The sequence below is a fragment of the Juglans microcarpa x Juglans regia genome, chromosome 2D, assembly GCF_004785595.1.
Source record: "Juglans microcarpa x Juglans regia isolate MS1-56 chromosome 2D, Jm3101_v1.0, whole genome shotgun sequence".
NCBI lineage: Eukaryota > Viridiplantae > Streptophyta > Magnoliopsida > Fagales > Juglandaceae > Juglans > Juglans microcarpa x Juglans regia.
The window spans coordinates 8393640-8417898 of record NC_054596.1 but is presented as its reverse complement, the minus strand read 5'-3'; the positions used below and the strand labels follow the sequence as shown (position 1 = coordinate 8417898).

Sequence of the window (24259 nt, the reverse complement as noted above, 5' to 3'; positions counted from 1 at the left end):
AATGAAAAATAATGTCTAATTAAGTTGCTAGTTTTCGTTTAAAGTTAGTAGAGTCTATAATTTTCTCAACTCATGCCTTTTGAGTTTGGTAATTGACGGATTCATAAAAGATGATTGGATTTTAGAGAAAATCTGTAAGTTGTCTCTTGATGGTTAGGATTACTTTGACACACTATGTAAAGAGCTATTTGTCTCTTTCTCCACCCAAACCAAGTTTGTGATGTTTCCAACAAAAACATAAAAGCAAAGGAGACTAAGAAGAGAGAAGATTGAGATGCTCCACCAAATTTTGTAGATCAAGATGCTAACATTGACATTCTTTTAAAGGTTATACTTATTGTAGAATGATGATTCAATGTATTTAAGTTAGTTACATATAGCATTTTTTAATATAAATTTAGGTATTTCTGTGCATCGGTCAGGTCTGCTACCAATTAACCATAATATATGAGAATACAGTTGGAACAAAGATGGGGCTTTTGAATCTTTGGGGAGTTTCAGATTGAACTATTGAGAAAGCATGATCTTTTAGGTAGATCTTTTGATGAACCTGCTGAAAACAAAATGCTGAAGGACACAAACGGTAGCATTATTTTTGAATTTTTGAAAGTATTTGTTCTGCTGCAGGTCTGGTTTAAACTGATTCCATGTGAAATCACTACTTATCCCAAAAGTTTAAGCTGATGGGAAGAAGTAGATTTTATTATTTATTTTATATCTTAACATTCTTCTTCACTTGTGAGTCAGACTTCCCCCCAATGAGAAGACCCAACAAGTGGAATATTTAATTAAATGTGGTAGAGTGTAAAGTTAGGGTTCCAATTCAGAACCTGGCTCTGATACCATGTTAAAATTGCAAAGAATCTACTTTTTCCTTACTGCCATACCATTTTACATTGAAAGAGATTACAATTAAATAGATACATTGGCTATGCTATGTATGATAACCATTGTGTATATGGTAACTATGTATATTCTTAATTCCTAAAATCATGTTGTTGCTGATTTGGTTGATCCTGTCAATAGTTTTATTGAACTGGTTGGGTGAGTGGCAAACCATATATGAGTCCCCGCATTGGTCAACCTGTGAAGAACTTGAGAGTGAATTGTTGTAGCAAAAGGTCACTTCTGATTGGTTTAACTCAGCCATATGTCCTGTGTCTTTTTTAAAATTGGAGAGCCCCACCAAGAGGAGTGGAGGTCAATTCCATTGCTTTTGTCATAGTCGAAGAAAAGTAAGGTATAAAGGGGGATTTCTCATTTTGTTAATAAAATTTCTATTATAAAAATGGCTCTTCTTTCTCATAATTCTCTCTCTCTCACTATTTATTTGTTTACATGATTTCTTAGGCCCTATTACATCGTTAGAGGTAACTTATCTTTTCAACATTCCATTTTTACATGACATTTTCCTGTTGAGTCGGGCCCTTTTTTTAAAATTCTTATCTCAACTTTGAAAATTGAAATTCTGCAGAGTAATCTGTTTGGCTTGCCATGATTGCTAAAAAAAGTATTGAGCAAAGTGGAAGCAAGGATGGCTGTTGGTATGAGGAGGCACATAAGATGGCTGAAAGGGATATTGTAACAAACCTGAATTTTGCATGTCCATTTTGGTGAATAGTGTTGACAAAAAACAGCAGGTTGGTGGTTCTAGAGCTGCTGATATCATTTTCTTCATACGATTTTTCGGTTGTAGTGTACTTTTGTCTTCCCCCCTTCCCTATGTCAACTAAAAAGAAGAAAAAGAGGAGAGAAAGATACATACTGCAAGATTGATCATTATTTTAAATAAAATTGTGTTTATATTAAGACTACAAAAAAGCTAAGTAATGAGAAACAAAATGCCAGGCAAAATGATATACAAGTTTTTTGGTTGGTCATATTTTAATGTCCTGTGGTAGAGATGCAATGCTCTGAAGTTTGGGAATGTTATAACACTCAATTTCACAACTTTGGATGGTAATCTCAGTAGATTTCTCAAGAAACCCTATCCTGCCGTTTCTTCTTATTATGGGAACTCCATCAAAGAAGTTTGACCTCTCTCTCTCTCTCACACACACGCGCGCGCGAGTGCAATGTGCTTTAAATTTTGAGTCGTGTTACACAGAAGCCCCACACTCCTGCACACCACTTAAAAATATGAAATATGAAAATAAAAAAATAAAATCACATATTTTTAAGTGGTGTGCAGGAGTGTGGGGCTTATGTCTAGAATTTTTCCTAAATTTTTTATCCTCCCACCTTCTTGAGCGGTAAAGGGTGAAGTATACCAAGTGGGTGACGGATAAAAAGTGAAGCAACAGTTTCTCCCCTACGTTTTTAATGGTTAGTTGCAGCAATGGTAAGAGTAGAATGAATGTATTTGGCTTTACAACTCAATTTAGTGAAGAGATAGCGGATCCTGTCGGCAAGGCTGAGTAATGCTGACTGCTCACCAACTAGAAAGAAAAGCTCTTTCACTCGTATGGTATGTCTTCATTGTTCACCCCACTCATGTTCTTGTAAAAGTGTAAGGAGATATAATGATTAGTATAGGACAAGAATATCTTTCTACAAGAATCTTTACCCTCTGTGTTCCCTCATTATTAACTTTCTTTTTATCACCTCTCTTTTCCTTTCCACTTATACCATTCTTGATTGTTTTTTTAATTTGATACCCATCCGTGTAATGTAATTGATAGTGAAATTGATTGGTAGTATTCATAGCTTGTGACCCTTCTTTGCCTTCTCCATGTGCTGTAGTTTTATGGCCCGCTGTTCCACAAGAAGCCCATATCTTCCTTCATTTATGTCACATTGTGTCCATTATGCATTTGTATACTAATTGTGAAATTCTAGTTACAATGAAATGAGATTTGATATGAAATTATTAATGGTTTGATGGGAATATAGTGGCAGCAATGCAACTTTATCATGACTTGAAAATATGATGTCCTTAATACTTCAGCTCTCTTGCGAGGTATAATTTGTTCAATTGTAAAAAGAAGGAAGAAAAGAGAAGAAAATTTCGTTCCATTTAAGATGACTTATTCTTCTGATTTAAACAGATTCTATTTTTGAACTTTGGATTGAATCTCTTACTGGCTGTGTAAAATATCCAAGATAGTATGCAATACTCCCAAAAAAACCAGTTATATCCTAACATACCAAATCCCGTGCCTGCAGGTGAAAATGAGCAGACATGTTTCTCCACTTTTCCTTAATGCCATACTTGGAGGAATAACTTCAGGAGGGTCTTCAGCTATTCATCAAGTCTTGCATGTGCTCGAAGATTCTCGAACTTAATAGAAGTAAGACTTTATATGCAGGTATGGAAGACCCAGATCAAGCCTAACGATATAATGAGCTTTCAATACTTTTGCAGCACTCAGATCAGAAATTCTGAAGAACATGCTAGACTTCCATGGAAGAAAAGTATCATTTAATAATACTGTTACTCGCATGAGTGGAACCCCAAAGAGCTCGAGCCCCTCCTGTAGTTATTCTCTATACGAGGCTTCCCAGGAGAGATCACTAACTTAAACTATGTGATGCCTCTTTAGAAAAAACAAATAAATAGTTTGGCTACTGATGTTCTGATTATGTAGATAATGGTTTGTTTTACTAAGGTCTCATCTAGACCTACTACTTTTGTTCCACTACTTTGTCTTTCTCCATTATCTTCTGCAATGTGAAAATTCTTGGTTAAAGTAATTTACATGGTACATTTTCTAGGTGATTGGAAAATGTGTTGTGTTATGGGGGCAGTGATTCAATACCAAACTTTGAATTACAGGAGCTGAGAGTTTTAACAAATTAAACTAAGAGAGCCAGTACCTTAAGAATCTAAAAGATTATTGCATCACATGGTAAGCTACTTTTTCTGTAGCAGCTTGGCCCGTTCGTTCTCGACATACACAGTCAAGAAAAAGTCCCCTCTCTCCCACTAACCCATTGCATAATTGGCGAAGCGTATTCGTGTGGCCCCTACTCTATGTGGGGAAGGAGAGAAAAAAAAAAGAAAAGAAAAAATGAAGCAATAAAAAAGAAAAAATGGTCATGATCCTATCACTTGTTTACAATACAAACACGATATGACATCTAAAAGAAATGTTAAAAAGTTCAATATGTCGTTTGAATTTAGAGATGAATTGAGATGATTTTAAATGAATTGAATAAAATATTGTTAGAATATTAATTTTTAATATTATTATTGTTTTTAAATTTAAAAAAATTGAATTGTTTATTATATTTTGTAAGAATTTGAAAATATTGTAATGATGAGATGAGATGAGTTTTCAATTCAAACCGGAGCTAAAATAAAATAAAATAAAATTCTCACTCACCACCCAAAAAAAAGGGTGTTTTTGTTATTGATTCATTGACTAGAAACTGTATTACTCGTCAAGTTTGTTTGATATTTATACTTTTAGATGTCAAAAACAATTCTTTATTTCTTTTTTAACATTTTATTTTCACATGTTTAAGTCACAAAAAGATTTCATAAAAGTAAAATCACAAATTAATGTGGGTTGATATGGTACGTTAGATTGTAAAATTACTTTTGTTGTAAAGTAGATCTAATATATCATAAAAAAAACTATATCAATATGTAAATTTATTTTTGTGAGATTTATCTGTGCCACTAGCATTTCTTCCTTTGACATTTCTACCTCTAGCCAGGCGTGATAAACGAATAAACTCACTTTTCTTTTAAAACAGAAAACATCATAAGATGTTGCAGAAAGAACAAACTCATTCTATATAGCTCTAAAGTAGAAAAGCTTGATGCCTTATGATAGAGGAATGAAATTTTTTTTAATAAGAACACGAGGGCTGCTCATTCAACCACAGATGCATGTCCCCCTACAAAAGAAAGGACCTCATATTCATTTCATTCCATCAAAGCCAGAATCACTCATTATATTTTCAAATCTTTGAGTTGGAAATTAGACCTCGAAATCAAGGAAAAAATGATAGTGCTCCATCAAATCTCCAATTATCTCATCGGCTGACCATCATTAAGTATCATTACAAATGCAATTATACTCTTTTTTTTTTTTTTCTTTTTTTGGGTTCTTGTATTCCTCAGATCCCATAATTACTTTCTTGTATGGCTCCAAGATGGCGGGTCACCTAAACATATTATTGTACTTGATTCCCAAGCAGACAAATTTACATTGGTCCACCTTTAACGGTCTGTTGGTGTGATTTTCTATCTGACCTTTGCTAGTAGGGTTATTGGGTATGTTGGACTCATTGATCATTGCTACTCATTGATACGCATCATTTTAAGTAGTTTTATACACCTACTACTACTTAGAATAGACTACTATTTAAAATCTGTTGCACATCCAATTAGAAATGGCAAAATCTAGAGGGGCAGCCGCAACGAGATAACATGCTTCCCCAGATGGGCCTGAAACCCCAAATACATAATTCACATAATTAACACCATCTCTCAATGCAACTCACAAACCCGGGCTTCTTAATTTCAACCCTTGGTATTAAAAATAACTCTACAACAAAACTCCCTCGTAACCAAGGGCCACCTCTATAGGAGTAGATCGATCCGGTCCAGCATTTTCGATTCATCATTTTTCCCGACCAAACACTCATAGGAATTGGACCGGTAGCTATCGGTTTGGTCTAATTATTTTGTTATTTTGTTTCATCTTTTTTTTTCAAATAAATTAATAAAAACAATTAAAATTACTAAAATTAAAATTATGTGAATTATGTAACTAACTCATTAAAAAAATAAAACTATAATTATTTTTATGATATTGATAGTTACTACTTACTAATTTAGACTTTAATATTTAATATGCATAATTATTAATAATGTCATATATTTTATATATGATTAATGAATATCAAATAATTTTATTGTACATAGATTATTCATACTTGCTTACAACTTAAGTATTTAAAAAAAAAATTACCTAATTACTTTAATTAAGTATAAATAGTAGAGTATGTATGATGTATTAACTATTTACATATAATGACAAATTATCACATGATTTATAATTTATTATTAATTGATAGGATATATTATTTTATATTTTATATAGTCAATGATAATAAATTAGATGAAAATTATATTATTAACTTATATAATTACTATATAAAAATAATATATTAAATTATTAAAAATATTTTTAAAATATATATAGGGGTTCGGTTCGGTCCGGTCCGGTCCAAAATTTATAGATTCTGGGACCGGATCGAATTTCTTCGGTCCACAATTTGTGAGACCGAGACCAACCAATCTCAACTTTGGTGGACCGGACCGAACTAGTCCGGATTGAACTCCTTAAGCCCCTAGCCACCTCGGTCAACCTTCGCACTTAGGTCCCAGACGTCAATGTTTATGCATAATAATAACTTTAAGTATAATTTATTACTCAGATTACCATCCACCCGATCCGAAGAAATTCTGGCACTGATCTCCCTACTCGTCAACGTGGAACTCATTGGAATAATATTTAGGAATGGGATCTTTGAAATCCTTAAGAGTCCAAAGACTTAATCATTTAAAACTCATTATTCTGCACGAGTATATCAAAGTCATTCAATCGGTGGTGGACCGGAGCCGGAGGTAAGACTAGTTGCAGTAAGACTGCAATGGGAAGAGAGTGAGTGAAAGGAATAAATGGATCAAAGGGAACATCCACATAAGTACTCTTCCCATCGGCATCTGATCTACTCCGTATTAGGAGAAATAAACATGCACAAAAAAAAACCTTAAAAAATATAACAAGTCAATCCAGGAATTCTGCCAATGACAAGTAAGCATTCCTTCCAAATTAAAGCCCTTTGGCCTCTGATAATTGAATGGGATGGATAAAGGTGAGCATGAAGTTCGTGAAAACAGGTCATTTCCTAAACCAAGTGTGACAGTATTATCATTTGGGCAGACCTCTACTAACGTAAATAAGGTGAAGTAACTAAATTGCAGGTATGTTGGTGAATCAAAGGATACCTGTTCAATTGGATATTTACATTAATACCGAATTTATGTAAGCAGTAAGCAGCATACCGTTGAACAAAGCAAAAGATACCCTCGAGCAAAACAAAATTCTAACATTTAACATCATCAGACAGTAGAAAAACTTATTTACACCCATTAGCCAAAACCTTTATGGACTGTATATTGGCACCGTGCTACTACAATATTAAACACCGTCTTCCTTTTGCTATAAATTAAACCCAAAAAAATTGTACTTTTCATTGTGATATCCTTTGAAGGGTGTTATGTTTGGAAGGTAGCTGTTGGAAAATTATTCGGCATTTACCTGAGCACTGGCTGCCTCCATCATACCATTACGAATCTGATCACCAATATCTCTTACATGACCAGGGCCATGCGGAATAAACACGGTGGTGTTCTTGGAAGAGTTGCCGAGGTCTTTAATTGTGTCAAAGTATTGAGTGACCATGATTAGATCCATCACTTCCTTTGCTGAGGTGCCCTCCACCTTGTGAGAGAAGTTCAGTATGTTCTCTCTCAAGCCATCAGTGATTGCCTGCCTCTGCCTGGCCACACCAACCCCACCTAGGTATTTGGCTTCAGCTTCAGCTTCTGCTTTCTTTATTTGGAGCACCTTCTCTGCTTCTCCCTTGTACACACTAGCAAGCTGAAGTCTCTGAGCTGAAAAACAGAAACATTATTTGACAAACTCGGTAATTTCAACTGCCAATCAGTAGCAAGAATAGCAATCATATTGACCACCACAGATACCATGAAGGTTCTACCAATCAGAAATATACACAACTAATTAAGATATGGTTCGAACATGAATTCATATATGGGTAAACAATGTCCAAAGGGGACAAGCATTGCAAGGGGCTGAAAACAGGAATAATGGCCACAGGATTTTATTTGGCAGCAGGTATTTCAAGGGATTTTATGGGTTACAGGTTTATGGTTGGAAAGGGTGGAAATGTATGGGGATTTTCTGGTCCAAACAGTGTATGGATAGAGATTTGTTTGGCGAAACGAGAAGAAGAACTCAAGTTTGGGTTACTTAACAGTAAACCGGAAATAGTGTTTTGAGTTTTGGACTTTCTTGAGTTACTTGGGAACTATTTGATCAAAGAATAGTCTAGTGTTTTTAAAAATTTAGATTTTAAAAGAAGACTAGGTCCAAACTCAATTTAGTCTTGGCTGGAATTTGACAGGAAATTGCTAAAAATTTCAAAGGAGAATAGAAAAGAAAATAGGAAGATACTAAGCATCACACCTTGGCTGAAGTTCACACAAATGCACTTTCATAAAAAAGTAAACCATAATTTTGAAGAATTTAGATCTTTATTCTCTCTCTTTTGTGGGTTTCTTGCTGTGTGCATCAATATGACTCTGGCCAGCCACTGTTTCTTGATAGTCTCAACTCTGTGTGCACGCGCGCGTGCATATGTGTGTGTGAGAGAGAGAGAGAGAGAGAGAGAGAAAGAAACACATTTTTCTGCTTACAATGGCTGGAGGAATTACATAAAAATCACGGAAATTCAGCTGTCATCATTTTTCCTTAAACTGAAGTAAAAAACTTCTTAGGAGCTTGGTTTAAATTAATCTTTTAACCCTGCAGATAGCTTGGCATGTACCACTAAAATAAGTCACAGCCTCACAGGACACATAGCCCATCCACCATATAAAACTAATATTTCAACTTGTGAACGGATCCATAGCCACACATAGTCCCACAACCCGCCTCGCTTGAGCAACCCTGCGGCTTCTACCTGGGGGAAGAGGGAGGAGCTTTGGGCTCCTCCCTTCCCCCCCCCCCCCCCATGAGCCACTTTTGTCACCAACCTCCATTCCAGTATTGTCCCTTTTAAGTGCTTTTCTCTTCTCTATCCAATGGAGTGTCACAACTCAGATCCATTGCACCCCCTCATCCACTCCCACCCACAAGCCCCTCCGACATCATTCCCACCTCACACACCACCAGCCCCCCTCTCCCCCAATCCAAAATCTCCATCGTGACAAGCAAATCTGGATCTTTAGCACTGTGGCCAAACACCACAAATTTGCAACCTTTTGTTCCCTTTCTTTTTCCAGGAGTTCCATTCTTCTTCTACTAGCAGTGTGGAAAGGGAATCCACCAACAACCAGTTCACTTCAGTCCTATACAATGCAGTCATCGCTGCTGTGGCTTTCTAGTCTCATAGGGGTTTAGCAGAATATCGCAACAGTCTATTAATTGGATTGTTGCAAAAAAATTGGGCCAGCTTGTTGGCACCATTTCCGGTTTTGTATTTTTTTCCTTGCATTATAGTGATTGTTTTGGGTGCTAGTAGGGGTAACTCTCACACACAATTTGTGTCCAGCTCAATATATAAATAAATAATTACCTCTCTGAAAAAAAATCTATCATTCATATCCCGCTTAGAAATATTTGTATCCAGACCTAAACTCAACCACCTCTTCTCCTTACTACAAGAGCAAAGGTCATCGAGTCTTAAAACGTGTATGTTTCTACAATATGATAAAATGAAAGATTAGGTCCAGATATGGTAAAAAAAACAGTAAAAAAATGTGAAAGGTTACCTGCATTTATCTCATTCATTGCCTTTCGTACAGAGGCATCAGGAATTATATCGACCATTAATATGTGCTCTATGCTATATCCATAAGCTCCCATAACCTGATCCAAAATTCCAACATATGATGTAAAAGCCTTATCCATTGACACAAGGGGTTTGGAAAAAAGACGAAAAAAATTATTATTTTTAATCGGGTATGAAGCTAACCTTCATCACCATGTCAAAGAAAAGCCAAACAATTTGAGGAATAGCAGCACAATAAGTTGCTATTATCCAATAGGAGTGCTAGTCCAGACCAAATAATAGGGCAAACAATTCACTAAAAGTCATGAGAACATGCAGACTGCAGAGGCCAGTGCACAAGAGCTCAAGTAAGCAGTATTTATCTTTTCTTCTTTCCCCCTCTTTTGCTAAGTAAAAAGTCTCACAAGAAAGGTGCCTCGTAGAAAGCAAGCCTCATAAAAAAGTAATTTTCCTTCTGAGTTTTAATATTCTATCTTAATTTCTGACTCACTTCAATTGACTATGAGTCATGATATAGATACAACCTTTTGACAACCAGTTTTTTACAAGAAAACAACAGAATGGATTAAAAGCCCCTTTTACAACCATTTTTACAACTCTATTTTAAATGGATAGCATTTTTGTAAAATTTTACATAGTTTTAAAAAGGGTTGTATCTATATGATTTTCCATTAACTATCCCCTGAACAAGACATTTTCCAAAATTTGTTGATCACGATGATATTTCGGATATTGAGCAGCAAAAGATGTGCAGAGCAAAATTAAGAGGAAATCATATAGTTATGGGAACTGAATGAAGTAAAACGATGCATGAACAGCTGGGAAGAAAAAAAGGGGGGAAAAGAAGGGCCAGAATGTGGCAATACATAATTGACATAGAAGATAGGTGAAGTCCAACTGTTGACAACAATCTATAGAAGAATCCAGTTACCTTCTCAAGTTCCTCCAAGACAGCTTTAGCAACTTCACCCTTTTGTTCAAAGAGCTCATCCAACGTCATTTTGGGAACCACAGCTCGAACCACTAAAAATGCAAATGAAATATCATTAAAAAAGAGCAATACCATCGAAGGAACTTTTGCTGTTGGGGGTTTTGCAACTCATAAAATGCATTGGAAAGATGAAAGCAAGAGAATTACCATCGAACACATAAGCCTGGATCTGCTCTTGGGGATTTTGCAACTCATAAAATGCATCATCAGCATTTTCTTTGACAACACGGTATTGAATAGAGCAGAGCAATTGCACAAAGACATTGTCCTGTAAATTCAGTTGTTATAAACCCTTACTCTCATAGAGTAACGCTATGACTTTTGTTACACTATCTGAAAAATGTACAAAAAAAAAAAAATAGGCAAACCTCCTATACTATATTGACAACTCTAACAGTTGTTTTATCATCCAAGAATTGATGCAATAACCTTTTTTGATGATTAGAACTGATGCGATAACCTTAAGAAAAAGTTACTGGGCAATTGTGAAAAGCAGAGTCGAGAACAAAATAGCCGGTAAGTAATATCACTGCTGACAATAAGTTCTGGGTCATGCTCTACCTATGCTCGTGCTGACAAAAACTTGATCATCAATAAGTTGATAATGCCACAAAAAATGAGCATAAAAAATGCGTTTGTGCATTATGATCTAGAAACTTGTAACAAACTTCTAGAAACATGATGCCCTAGAAAGAGGTGGATACATCTTATGCAGGGTGTCAACTGAATACAACTGGCTTTGGAGAATCCCATATAAGACTGAACCGTCCAACCTGTGATTGATGACCCAATGCATAGATCAGAACAGTTCTATAATTGTTTCAAAAACACAGTCAAATGCTGCCAAATTCAGCATGGTATAACAGATAACCCATTCAACCTGATAGGTTTTATCAAATGGTCGGTGCTTTTTCAACCATCAAGGTTTGATGGTTTGGGTTCCACAATCACAAAGGGATTGTTTGGATCCAGCTTAACTTGGTTATTCATTGAAGGGGTGTTCACGGTTTGATTGGTGCAGTTTTTACACTTCTTTCCTGCTCCTTTCCTCTCCCTCTATCCAAATGTAACCCTAGTGTTTAATCAACAGGATCAATTCTTACAGTTGGGCTTCAGCTCAGGTAGTCTTGTAAAGAAACAATCTGTTATTAACTCCTCTCCGTGCAGGCGCATAACAGAATCCCAGAGCTTAAATTATTTCTTTTTCCATTTCCACCTCCTTTGTGCATCTGATGAAGTCTCACTTGCAGCTGGAAGAGGACGATGCCATCTTAATCACCTTCAACATCTTCACCAGACTTCAGTAATGCGTCACCTTTAAGTTTCTCATCACCTTTGTAAAATATTTGATAAAATCGTTGAGTCCTCACGACCGAATTAGGATAAAAAGGCATGCACCGATGAATGTAACAGCAGCAATAATCGAAAATGAACTATAATATTCAAGCCGTCTGCATATTGATTCAAAAGAACCTCTTCACTCATTAATCTTCCAATTTCAGTTTCGGATTAGATTCAAAATATTTCCCGAAAGACGTCATCGAAAAACATCTCCTTGGATCTAAATTCAATCTCATAACATACATCTACACCACGTAAAAAAGGACGTTGTGAACTCTGTCTTTGTTTCCAATGATTTCCACCACTCAGTTACTAGGAAAGCAGAATTAAAAAACTCGTACTCGATTGCTACGAAACAAATACAAACCAATAAAAATAGAACCCTCAGAATTTCCTCCCTTTAGTCTATTTTCTTTGGAGTTTCCGCCCAATTTTCTCGGCGACCAAACAAAAGAACGGCATCAAGATTCAAAACAAATACAAAGGAAATTAAGAGAGAAAGGAGGGGAAGGGAGTGCGACCTTGGTTTTGGTCTCGATGCGAACGTCGAGGGAGCGGATCCTGGTGGAGAGGACACCGGCGAGCCACTGGCCGGCTAAGGGATTGAAGAAGTGGAGCCCAGGCTCAGCCAGCTTTTCGAAGCGGCCCCACCTCTCCACCACCCCTACGGTAGCCTGGTCCACGCACCCACAAAGCATACAGCATGTGTTTCCCATCTCTCCGTGAAAATCTCTGAATTTCTGTCTCTGTTTTCTTGAGAGGTTAACTACAAATCAGAGAGAGAGAGAGAGAGAGAGAGAGAGCGCTAAAATGGATTGCTTCTATAACTGAATGCTTCTGCAACTCGCTTAACAGTTAACACCGTGGATTAGAGGCACATATCAACGGCTGTTATCGTGATACGGTTAATGCAGCTCTTTGTCAAGGTGTTGCGGGGCAATTTCTGACTCGATGCTTGAATTACACGAATACGATTAGAAACATGATGCTTTGGAAGAAGTCAATGTTGGTTAATGGGAAGGGAAAACTAAGGTTTGGAAGTTACTCATCTCAACTCATTATTACAATTTTTTTAAATTTTAACATAAAATATAATAAATAATTTAATTTTTTTAAATTTTAAAATAATAATAATATTAAAAACTAATATTCTAATAATATTTTATCATCTCAACTCAATTCAACTCAATTCAACATCTAAACGCAGCCTAAATGCTATTGCAAGTCTTTTTTTTTATTTTTTAGAAAAAATATTTATAACTGTGAATTATAAAACTGTCGTGTAATCGTTTTGAAAAAAATGAATAAAATATGAAACTTATAAAAAAAAATTAATTTCTTAATAGTGGTTCAGTGGATTCCACTCTTTTTCAAAACGATTACGCGTCGTTTATGCACTTGACGGTTGTATGTAGAATTACTCTCACACTAACAAAGAATAATTGTTTTTTTTTACATTTTTTTAAGTGAAAAATACTTTTTTTTTCTAATGATTTATATATAATTTATCTATTTAAAATTTGTACAAATTATTTCTTTTTTTCAATAAATATAACATATCGTCATTCATTTATGCTTAACCTGACAAGTTAGCTAGAACGAAAAATATTAGAATTACAAAAGTTATCATGAAAATTGAGATTGTAAATCATTATTTTTATTATAACATAGACATAATTACTACATATCATATAAATTTGTGAGATAATTTTTACGATTTTCACTACATTTGATCTTAACTAGAGACTTGACACCATTCAAAACTCAAGTAGTGAGTCATGTCGAAGATCTAACCTATATCACGTATTCATACTCTAAACTTAAGTAACAATCAGGAAGAGTTAAAAAGTGTGAAGACGTAATATTCTCATTATGATATGTTATTAAAAATAGAAATAAAAATGATAGAAATAAATTTAAAATTATGCAATATTACATGATTAGTCCTTCAAAATGTTGGTCGCAACTCCCGACTTGTTACGTTACAAGAGGTCAAGATTTTCTTAACCCAGATTGGTGTTGGACAAAGCGGACCCGTTCAACGAACCGACTTTGAGATGTTGAAAGAATAATATTATATATAGTCGTAGAATATGATACCGTGTAATTATTTTAAAAAATAGTAAGTTTATTATTAAAAAAATAGTTTTTTTCAAATGTGTAAAAGAAACAAAGTGGATCTTATATTTACTATTTTTTTAAAGATACTAAACAGTGTTTATACACTTTATAATTATAAATATCATTTCTCATATTAAAAACGGCAGAGGGTTCATAAAAAAACGCTCGACGACCAGACCACCACAATCTAATCAGTGAATTTGGCTTCAGCTTCACCGATTCTAGATATACAAAACCAACGTGTACGTTCTTGTTTTTGTGGTATGAGCTTGGTCGCAAACAAACAGAAGAAAGGCTTTGCAGGCCCAAGTTGTTGCTTTTTAGAGTATCGGCAGGCGTTGAGTACGGTCTGCCAACTTTGGTCTTGACCCAGTTCTCAATGTACATACAATTATGTCACCTCCTCCAGGCCCAACTTGTGCCCCTTAGAGAAGGCTTCCAGCTCGGTATGCAAACATAGTCTCGATTTTAACCAAAATAAAAGGCTCGGATTTAATTCATCCCAAATAATAATAATAATAATAAGAGTTCATTCTTAACATATTTTTGTTAGAATTAATGACTTAACATCACATTTAGGACAAATGTATTACAAGATGGCTTCATTCTCTTATATCTATAGTGAGTAAATAAGTGGCGATAGAGGTGAACAGTAAAATTACTATCCTCCGTGTATTCTGTCCTTTTTTAAAGTGTTTTGTCTTTTATGTCTTTTTATATCTTCTTTTGTATCCGTTTAGGTAGGGATATTTTGGTCATTTTAGTGTACTTGTGTCAGGTGCAGCTTTATCTTCTTCTTTTCTTTTTTTTTTCCTTCTTCTACTTTTTTATATCCTTTTCATATTCTCTCTTTCTTTTATCTTATTCTCTTCTTCTTTCATGCATTTTCTCTTTCTTCCTTTTCCTTCCGGTTTCTCTCACTTTCTCTGTTGGTGTCTTCTCTCTTCTCTAGCTTCCTCTTCGTCTTCTTTCTTCTCTCTGCATTTTCGTCTAGGTTGTTTTGTGGATTTTTTTTTTGCCTGCTGTTGGTTGTTCGTATGATTTGGATTTGTATATTGTTAGTTGCTCGTATTTGGATTCGTAATTTTTGCCAAAAAATTTTTTTTGCACGGTCTTGTTGGCTTTTTCTCTTCCGATCTGGAGATATGTTCTTCATTTGTATGTTTTGAGTTTGTACGTTGTGGGTTGTTTGTATTTTTGATGATTTTTTTTCGTGGGTTTGTGTGTTCTCTGTGAAAAGTAATTTTAGCACATAGTTTTGTTTAGTTTCTGTTTTCGGATTTGTGTATTTTTTTTAATATTTTTTATAATGTGTGTTTTTTTCATGGGGTTTCCATCAGTTTTTTTGTGGTTTATGGGTTTGCATTTTTTGGATTTTTTGTGAAAATTTGTACCTTGTTCAATTTTTCTTTTTCGCGTTGAGTTTTTTTCTCATGCAGTTTTGTTTGTTTTTTGTCTACGAATTTGTGTATTTTTTTTTTAATTTTTTTCGAGAATGTGTTTTTTTTCATGAATTTCCATGAGATTTTTGTGTTTTATGGGTTTGCGTGTTTTGGATTTTTTGTACCTTTTGTGAAAAATTATATCTTTCACATGGATTTTAACTTTTTTGCGTATCTTTTTCACAGATTTTGGCTTTTTCGCGTATCTCACGGATTTTAGCTTTTTTGTGTTGGATTCTTTTCTCATGCAGTTAGACATTTATTTGTGTGCTCTAGATTTGGATACTCTCATTTTTTGGTATTTTTGTGCTGAGCAAGTGGCTTTATGTTGCTTTTTTGGGAGTCGTCGAGTTTTTATATTTTTTGTTCTAGGTTTACGTCTTCTTTGCAGTTAAATATATTTGTTTGTATGTTGTGGGTTTGGATACTCTCGGTTTTAGGTATTTTTTGCTGAAAAAAATAGCTTATTGGTGTTGTTTTTGGGTTTTTGTATTTTTCTGGTTTTGTGTGAAAAGATAGATTTTGTGTCATTTGTATTTTTTCCAACTGAGTTATAGCTTTTTTTGCATGTGTGATTTATATGTTGGGAAAAAAATATAATCTTTTTTATAATGCAGTATCATAAAGTTTGTATTTGGTTATGTTCTTATCTGTGATATATATATTTATGAGAAAATATATAATCTTGTGGGTGTTTTTGTAATTTGGTTGGTTGTTTTTTTTTTTTTTTTTTTGTAATGTAATGTTGGATTTTTTTTGTTCTGTTTTATTATCCGGCGATGTGGTTTTCTCTCATGCAGCTAAATATTTATTTATATATTGTGGGTTTGGATACTCTCAGTTTTTAATATTTTTTATTAAAAAAATACCTTCTTTGCGTTGATTTTTTTTTATTCTGTTAAAAAAATAGTTTCCTTTTTATAATCCAATGTTGTGTCTTTTTTTTTTTTTTTTGTTTCATCATCCAGCGATAAGGTTTTCTCTCATGTAGCTAAGTATTTGTTTGTATATCGTGGGTTTAGATACTCTCAGTTTTAGTATTTTTTGTTAAAGGATGGATTTTTTTTTTTTTTTTTGCTTTATAGTCCAGCGTTGGGATTTTCTCTCATGCAGTTAAATATTTGTTTGTATATTGTGGGTTTGGATACTCTTAGTTTTTGATAATTTTTGTTAAAAAAATAGCTTATTTGTGTTGATTTTTTTTTATGCTGTTAAATGTTTGTTGGCATTTTTTGGGTTTGTGAATCCTCTGTTTTGGGTATAGATTTGTGATTATCTATGATCCATATATTTGTGAGAAAATATAATATTTTTTATGATCTAGTGTTGTGTCGTTTTTTTTTAATAATGTGGTGTTGATTTTTGTTTTTGGTTCTGTGATTTACAGATGCGATCTTGTATTTACATTTTTGCTCTAAAATTGGTTTTTGTTGGTATAGATAAAAAAAAATTAAAATCTGTTCTATGGAGTTTGAGTTGTGTGAAGTTAATTTTTCAGGTATAATGCAGTGTTGGCTTTTTTCCTTTCATGTTCTTGAAAGTTTAATCTGTACTATACTTTTATTTTTATTTTTTATTTTGCTTTAAAGTATTATTTTCTTTTTGTTTCATTCATTGTGTAATATTAACTTTTTGTTTGTTTTTTGCAGGAAGTTTCTAACAATAGCATTCACATTGGAGTTTTACTTTAAGGTTTATCTTTCTCAAGTTTTTCATTTTGAACATACTTTCAATTTTGGTATTTTTTGTTAAAGGATGATTTTTTGTTTTTTTTTTATCATTCAGCGTTGGGATTTTCTCTCATGCAGCTAAATATTTATTTGTATATTGTTGTGGGTTTGGATACTCTTAATTTTTGCTAGTTTTTGTTAAAAAAAATAGCTTATTTATGTTGATTTTTTTTATACTGTTAAATGTTTGTTGGCATCTTTTAGGTTTGTTAATCCTCTATTTTGGGTATAGATATGTGATTATCTGTGATCCATATATTTATGAGAAAATATAATATTTATAATGATCTAGTGTTGTGTCTTTTTTTTTAATAATGTGGTGTTGATTTTTGTATTTGGTTCTATGATTTACAGATGCAATCTTGTATTTACATTTTTGCTGTAAAGTTGGTTTTTGTTGGTATAGATAAAAAAAATTTAAATCTATTCTATGGAATTTGAGTTGTGTAAAGTTAATTTTTTAGGTATAATGTAGTATTGCATTTTTTTATTTTGTAATGCGGTATTGGCTTTTTTCCTTTAATGTTCTTGAAAGTTTAATTTGTGCTATACTTTTATTTTTTACTTTTTATTTTGTTTTAAAGTATTATTTTATTTTTGTTTCATTCATTGTGTAAGATTAACTTTTTGTTTGTTTTTTGCAGGAAGTTTCTAACAATCGCATTCACATTGGAGTTTTACTTTAAGGTTTGTCTTTCTCAAGTTTTTCATTTTAAATATACTCTCAATTTTGGTATTTTTTGTTAAATGATGGATTTTTTTTTTTATCATCCAGCGTTAGAATTTTCTCTCATGCAGCTAAATATTTGTTTCTATATTGTGGGTTTGGATACTCTCAGATTTTGCTATTTTTCGTTAAAAAAATAGCTTATTTGTGTTGATTTTTTTTTATGCTATTAAATGTTTGTTGGCATCTTTTGGGTTTATGGATCCTCTATTTTGGGTATAGATTTGTGATTATCTATTATCCATATATTTGTGAGAAAATATAATATTTCTTATGATCCAATGTTGTGTCTTTTTTTTTTTTAATAATGTGATGTTGGTTTTTGTTTTTGGTTCTATGATTTACACATACAATCTTGTATTTATATTTTTGCTGTAAAGTTAGTTTTTGTTGGTATAGATAACAAAACTTTAAATCTGTTCTATAAAGTTTGAGTTATGTGAAGTTAATTTTTCAGGTATAATGCAGTGTTGTGTTTTTTGATTTTGTAATGCAGTGTTGGCCTTTTTCCTTTCATGTTTTTGAAAGTTTAATCTATACTATACTTTTATTTTTATTTTTTATTTTGCTTGAAAGTATTTCTTTTTTTCATTCATTGTGTAAGATTAACTTTTTGTTTGTTTTTAATTTTGAACTCTATTGTATATAGATTTGTTGAATTTCAGATTTTATTATATTGCTTCATTTTCTTATTGCACAAAATTTAAAGAAAGCAATCAAAGTCCAAATTTGCTGAAAGAAGTATATGAATGTGAAGTTGTATGGTGTGCAGTGTGTTTTTTGATTTGTATCTTATGATTGTTGTGTGATATATTCTTACAATGAAATAAAAAATAACATTTGTCATCCTATTTGTTCTAAAATAAAGATGCTGTAAAGTTGGTTTTTGTTGGTATAGATAAAAAAAAATTAAATCTATTCTAAGGAGTTTGAGTTGTGTGAAGTTAATTTTTCAGGTATAATGCAGTGTTGTATTTTTTGATTTTGTAATGTAGTGTTGGCTTTTTTTCTTTCATATTCTTGAAAGTTTAATCTGTACTATATTTTTATTTTTAATTTTTAATTTTGCTTTAAAGTATTATTATTATTATTTTTTGTTTCATTCATTGTGTAAGATTGACTTTTTGTTTATTTTTTGCAAGAAGTTTCTAACAATAGCATTCACATTGGAGTTTTACTTTAAGGTTTATCTTTATCAAGTTTTTCATTTTATGAATCATACTGGCAATGTAACATAATATTACATTTTTAAACTTTTTCAATTCGAATAATACAATTATAAATCAAAACATAATTTTTATAGTAAATTTTTTATTTTTTTGCAGGAGCATCTACCATTCTTGGAAAGTATGACCCAAGAAATCTCAGAAAAAGAATGCATAATCGAACTTCATGCAGATATAGACTAGATGAACCAACAACGCATAAGAATTTTAATATCTTATCAATTAATTCTGCAAAGGAGAAAGAAATATATTAGTTACTATGGTTGTAATATGAACTTTACTTTTTGTTTAAAACTTAAATCAAACTAATTTTGTAAACTTATATCAAACTTCTTTTGTATATATATTGCTATGTTTGTTGCATATATTATTTGTTTTCTTTGACATTTCATTGTTTTTTTTTTTTTTTGGCAATTAGGTTATAACTCTTTTTTACTATATGATTCATAGATTTGTAAGAAAATATATATATATATATATTTATAATACAATTGTGTTATTTTTATTTCTATCTATATATAGTTCACATATATATAAAATTTGCATATATATTTTGTCTCCACTAAGCAAACGTCCCTTAGACGTTTCATTACTACTAGTATACATACATATATATATATATATATATATAATACTGTGTAAGTTTGCCCATGCAGCCATGTACCCTCCAAGGATGCATAATTCATGAAGTCAAATCTTTATACCCATTACACCCTCTCACACCCACTCCTTCTGTTGCACTTTTTTTCTTCCAGATTCTTGGAATCCAATCAGTTGCAACCCTAGAAAGAAAGAAAAATACACTTTGGAGAACCAAAAAAGAATCGAGGAAATACAAGCTTGCCTCAACCACTAGAATTGTATCATCTCTTCGGAAAAATCACAAAGCTGGTGAGACACCTTATATATAATGCAATCAATCGAGACCAGTACACAGCCATTTTTCTTTTCATAGAAGTCAAGTACTTCCTCTGTTTTATCCATGCATTTGGAAGGGGAACCGAGTTGATTGGATTTTGATTTCGGTTTGCCTTTCGGGGGTGTAAAAGCAAGACATCATGTGACATATAACCAGCTAATTTTTTCATTATAAACTCGTGTATTTTTTAAAAAAACATAAGAGAGCGCAAGTGAATATGGGAAAAAGAACAACTTTGTTTATTCTAAGTCAATCTATGATGTTCATACTTCAAATATTCTCACACCCTTGTTTGATGAGAATTTTATAACATGTGAAGTAGAAAGACCATCTGCTTAGTGGGTCCAGCCCACATCTCACTTAAGCCCATTAGGGCTTCTACTTGCAATTATAAAAGGGAAGATAATATGCTTTACGGGTGTGTGAGTGAGAAAGCAACAAAACAAAGAGAAAAAGAGGCAGACGGCACAACAAGTGAAAATGAAAAAAGATAAAAGTTTTCTTTTGTCGTTTGGGTGTGAATTTCACACAGGTATTTCTCTACACAGTAAAAATTGAGAATTTCTCTAAGTAGTGTTTTTTCTTTGGGTACTCTAAAAAGTTGTAGTATTCAAAGTGGGGATCTCACAGGCATTATCAAACCAGTGGTTTGGGATGAGATTATTGTTTTCTTGGAGATTGATTATTATTATATTTCTCAATTTGTTGAGAACTCGAGTTTTGGGCATAAGCTTGAGTATTGTAAACTCCATATTATTATAGTGGATTTAATCGGAGTTGCCCCATGATTTTTTTCCCTCTACATTGGAGGGTTTTTCCACGTAAAAAAAATTTGTTGTGTTTTGTTTTAATTGTTTGCTTGTTTAGTCATTCTAGTTATATGCTTGGATAATAGATTTAATTTTGCAAGTGGTCATATTCCCCAACAAGTGGTATTGTTAGAGCTTGATTGTGTGGGTGTGGTGAACTTGCAAAAATTAAATGGAGAATACTTCGAGCACTATGATTAAATTATCAGCTTCAAACTATTCTATTTGGAAGCCAATGATGGAAGATATCTTTTATTGTAAGGATTTACATAAACCCATTGAGGGTGCTAGTGCCAAGCCAAACAGTATGAGTGATAGTGACTGGAAGAAAATGAACAAGAAAACCATTGGCTATATTAGACAGTGGGTTGATCTTAATGTATTCCATCAAATATCTCAAGAGACAGATGCCCATAGCCTTTGGGAAAAATTAGAGGGTCTCTATGAGAGGAAGACAACTCAAAATAAAGTTTTTGCTATTTGAAAGCTTGTGAATTTAAAGCTAAAGGAGGGGAAATCTGTTGCTAAGCATTTGAGTGAATTCCAAGACTTAGTAAATCAGTTGACCACAATGAAAATAATGCTAGATGATGAGATGAAAGCACTATTACTTCTGAATTCATTGCTTGATAGTTAGGAGACTCTAATGGTATCACTTAGTAACTCTGCTCCAAATGGTGTGCTTGGACTTACATTAGTTAAAGACAATTTGTTTAATAAAGAAATAAGAAGAAAAGACTTGGGTAAGAATGATGCACGGGCTCTTGTTACAGATAATAAGGAAATGAATAAGAGCAAAGGTCCTAAGGGACGTGGTAACTACAAAAGTCAATTGAAGACAAAAGGAAAGGTCAAATGTTTCTACTATGATAAAGAAGGTCATATAAAGAAATATTGCAAGGCTTGGAAAAACAACTGAAAGATGAGAAAAATCAGAAGAAGGCGGATGATCAAAATACTACAGCTGGTGCTTCAGATGAAGAAGTGACAATACTTTCTATATGAAAGAATGAGTGTTGTCATGTTACATATCCGTATGTAGAATGAATGATTGATTCAGCAGCTTCCTATCATGTTACCCCAAAGAAAGAACTCTTCACTGTGTATAGAGGAGGCAACTTTGGTAGGGTGAAGATAGGCAATGAAAGTTATGCTGATATTTTGGGAATTTGTGACATTTGTGTTGTTACAAATGTTGGATGTACTTTAACATTGAAGGATGTGCGACATGTTCTAGATATGCGCTTGAATCTGATACCTACACATGCTCTTGATGAGGCAGGTTATGAGAGTTATTTTAGCAACAAGAGATGGAAACTGTCAAAGGGGTCAATAATGTATGCTAGAGGTAAGATATGTTGTACACTTTACAAGACTGACGTAAAGGTATGTGGTGAAGCGGTGAATGCAACTATAGATGATGTTTCACCAGACCTGTGGCACAAGCGGCTGGCTCACATGAGTGAGAAGGGATTGCAGGTTTTGGGAATGAAGTCTCTTATCCCTTTTGCCAAAGGTATGTCGCTGAATCATTGTGATTATTGTCTCCTTGGTAAGCATCATATAATTTCGTTTTAGAAAACCTCTAGTAGAAAATAAAATGTGTTGGATTTAATTTATTCTAATGTATGTGGTTCCATTGAAGTGGAGTCCTTAGAAGGAAATAAGTATTTTGTTACTTTTATTGATGATGCTTCAAGAAAGCTGTGGGTATATTTTTTGAAAACAAAAGATTAGGTATTTCAACATTTCAAGAAGTTCCATGCCATGGTAGAAAGAGAAACTGAAAGATCTTTAAATTGTCTTCGTACTAATAATAGAGGTGAGTACATGTCTAATGAGTTTAAAGAGTATTGTTCAGAACATGGCATTAAACATGAGAAGACAATTCCGGGTACCCCACAACATAATGGTGTGGCAGAGAGAATCAACTGCACTATTTTAAAGAAGGTCAGATGCATGATGAAGATGGCAGGATTGCCTAAGTCTTTTTGGAATGAAGCTGTTTGTACTGCATGCTATCTAATTAATCGGTCTCCATCAGTTCCTTTGGAGTTCGAAGTTCCAGAAAAAGTGTGGACTGAAAAGGATGTGCCTTACTCTCACTTGAAGGTATTTGGGTGCAAGGGGCACATGTGCCAAAGGAACAACGTGCTAAGCTTGATGATAAGCTCACTCTTTGTATATTTGTTGGCTATGGAGATGCAGAATTTGGCTACAAGCTGTGGGATCCAGAGAAGAAGAAAATCATTAGAAGTAGAGATGTGATTTTCACAGAAAATCAGACATTGGCAGACTTTGAGAAAGTAGAGAAGCCAAGACAAGAAGTTGAAGGTGTTTCTAAACTTACACTTATATCTTTGTCTTCAGAGAATGCCACTAATGGGGAAGAGATACAAGTTGAAGATCATGGTGATAAGCCAGCAGTAGTTGATGAGAATGATGAGGTAGGCACAAAGAGTGTCGAGTAGAGGGAGCAGTCTACTCCACCAGAACCTCAAGTTAGGAGGTCGACAAGGGAGCATCATCCATCAACTAGATATCCTGAGTCCGATTATGTTTTGATTACTGATGAGAGGGAGCCAGAAAGTTTTCAAGAAGTGAAAGCTCATAAGGAACAACAAAAGTGGATGAACTCTTTACACAAGAATGACACTTATGATTTAGTGGAGCTCCCTAAAGGCAAAAAGACTCTAGAAAACAAATGGGTGTTCAAGCGTAAGAGTGATGGTGGAAAGCTAGTAAAACACAAAACTCGATTGGTGGTAAAAGGCTTCAATCAAAGGAAGGGAATAGATTTTGATGAGATATGCTTTCCAGTTGTCAAGATGAATTCCATTCGCGTTGTGTTAGGTCTTGCAGCTAGCTTGTATCTTTAGCTTGAACAGTTAGATGTAAAGACTGCTTTTCTCCATGGTGACTTGGAGGAGGAAGAGATCTACATGGTTCAACTAGAAGGATTTGAGGTCAAAAGGAAGGAGCACATGGTTTGTAAATTGAAAAAGAGTCTCTATGGGTTGAAGCAGGCTTCAAGGCAATGGTATAAGAAGTTTGACTCATTCATGACAGGTCATGGATATATCAGAACAAAAGCATATCATTGTGTGTATGTTAGAAGGTTCCCTGATGGTAAGACTATTATTCTTCTGTTATATGTAGATGATATGTTGATTGTTGGACAATATGTTCAGTTGATTCAAAGTTTGAAGGCAGAGTTGTTCAAGTCATTTGACATGAAAGATCTTGCCCAACACGACAGATTCTAGGTATGAAGATTGTTCGTGACAGAAAAGCTAAGAAGTTATGGTTATTACAAGAGAAGTATATTGAGCCGATACTAGAGAGGTTTAATATGAAGCATGTGAGGACTCCTCTTTGTGATCACTTCAAGCTAAGTA

The 24259-nt window shown here is 33.6% G+C and overlaps 1 protein-coding gene and 1 long non-coding RNA gene across 2 annotated transcripts; one reads left to right on the top strand and one right to left on the bottom strand.

Moving 5' to 3' along the window:
- Nucleotides 1-743: 743 nt before the first annotated feature.
- Nucleotides 744-3706, top strand: LOC121248401. The gene is made up of 3 exons (XR_005937446.1): nucleotides 744-1640; nucleotides 2192-2467; nucleotides 3166-3706. It is a non-coding gene; the product is annotated as an uncharacterized LOC121248401 (long non-coding RNA).
- Nucleotides 3707-7048: 3342 nt separating this feature from the next.
- Nucleotides 7049-12913, bottom strand: LOC121248349 (hypersensitive-induced response protein 4). Its single transcript, XM_041146804.1, has 5 exons — nucleotides 12409-12913; nucleotides 10694-10814; nucleotides 10487-10578; nucleotides 9536-9632; nucleotides 7049-7636 (listed from the first exon to the last, which is right to left on the bottom strand). Exons 1-5 carry the CDS (start codon nucleotides 12601-12603, stop codon nucleotides 7266-7268), a joined length of 876 nt encoding a protein of 291 aa, XP_041002738.1. The 5' UTR covers nucleotides 12604-12913; the 3' UTR covers nucleotides 7049-7265.
- Between the last annotated feature and the right edge of the window lie 11346 nt (nucleotides 12914-24259).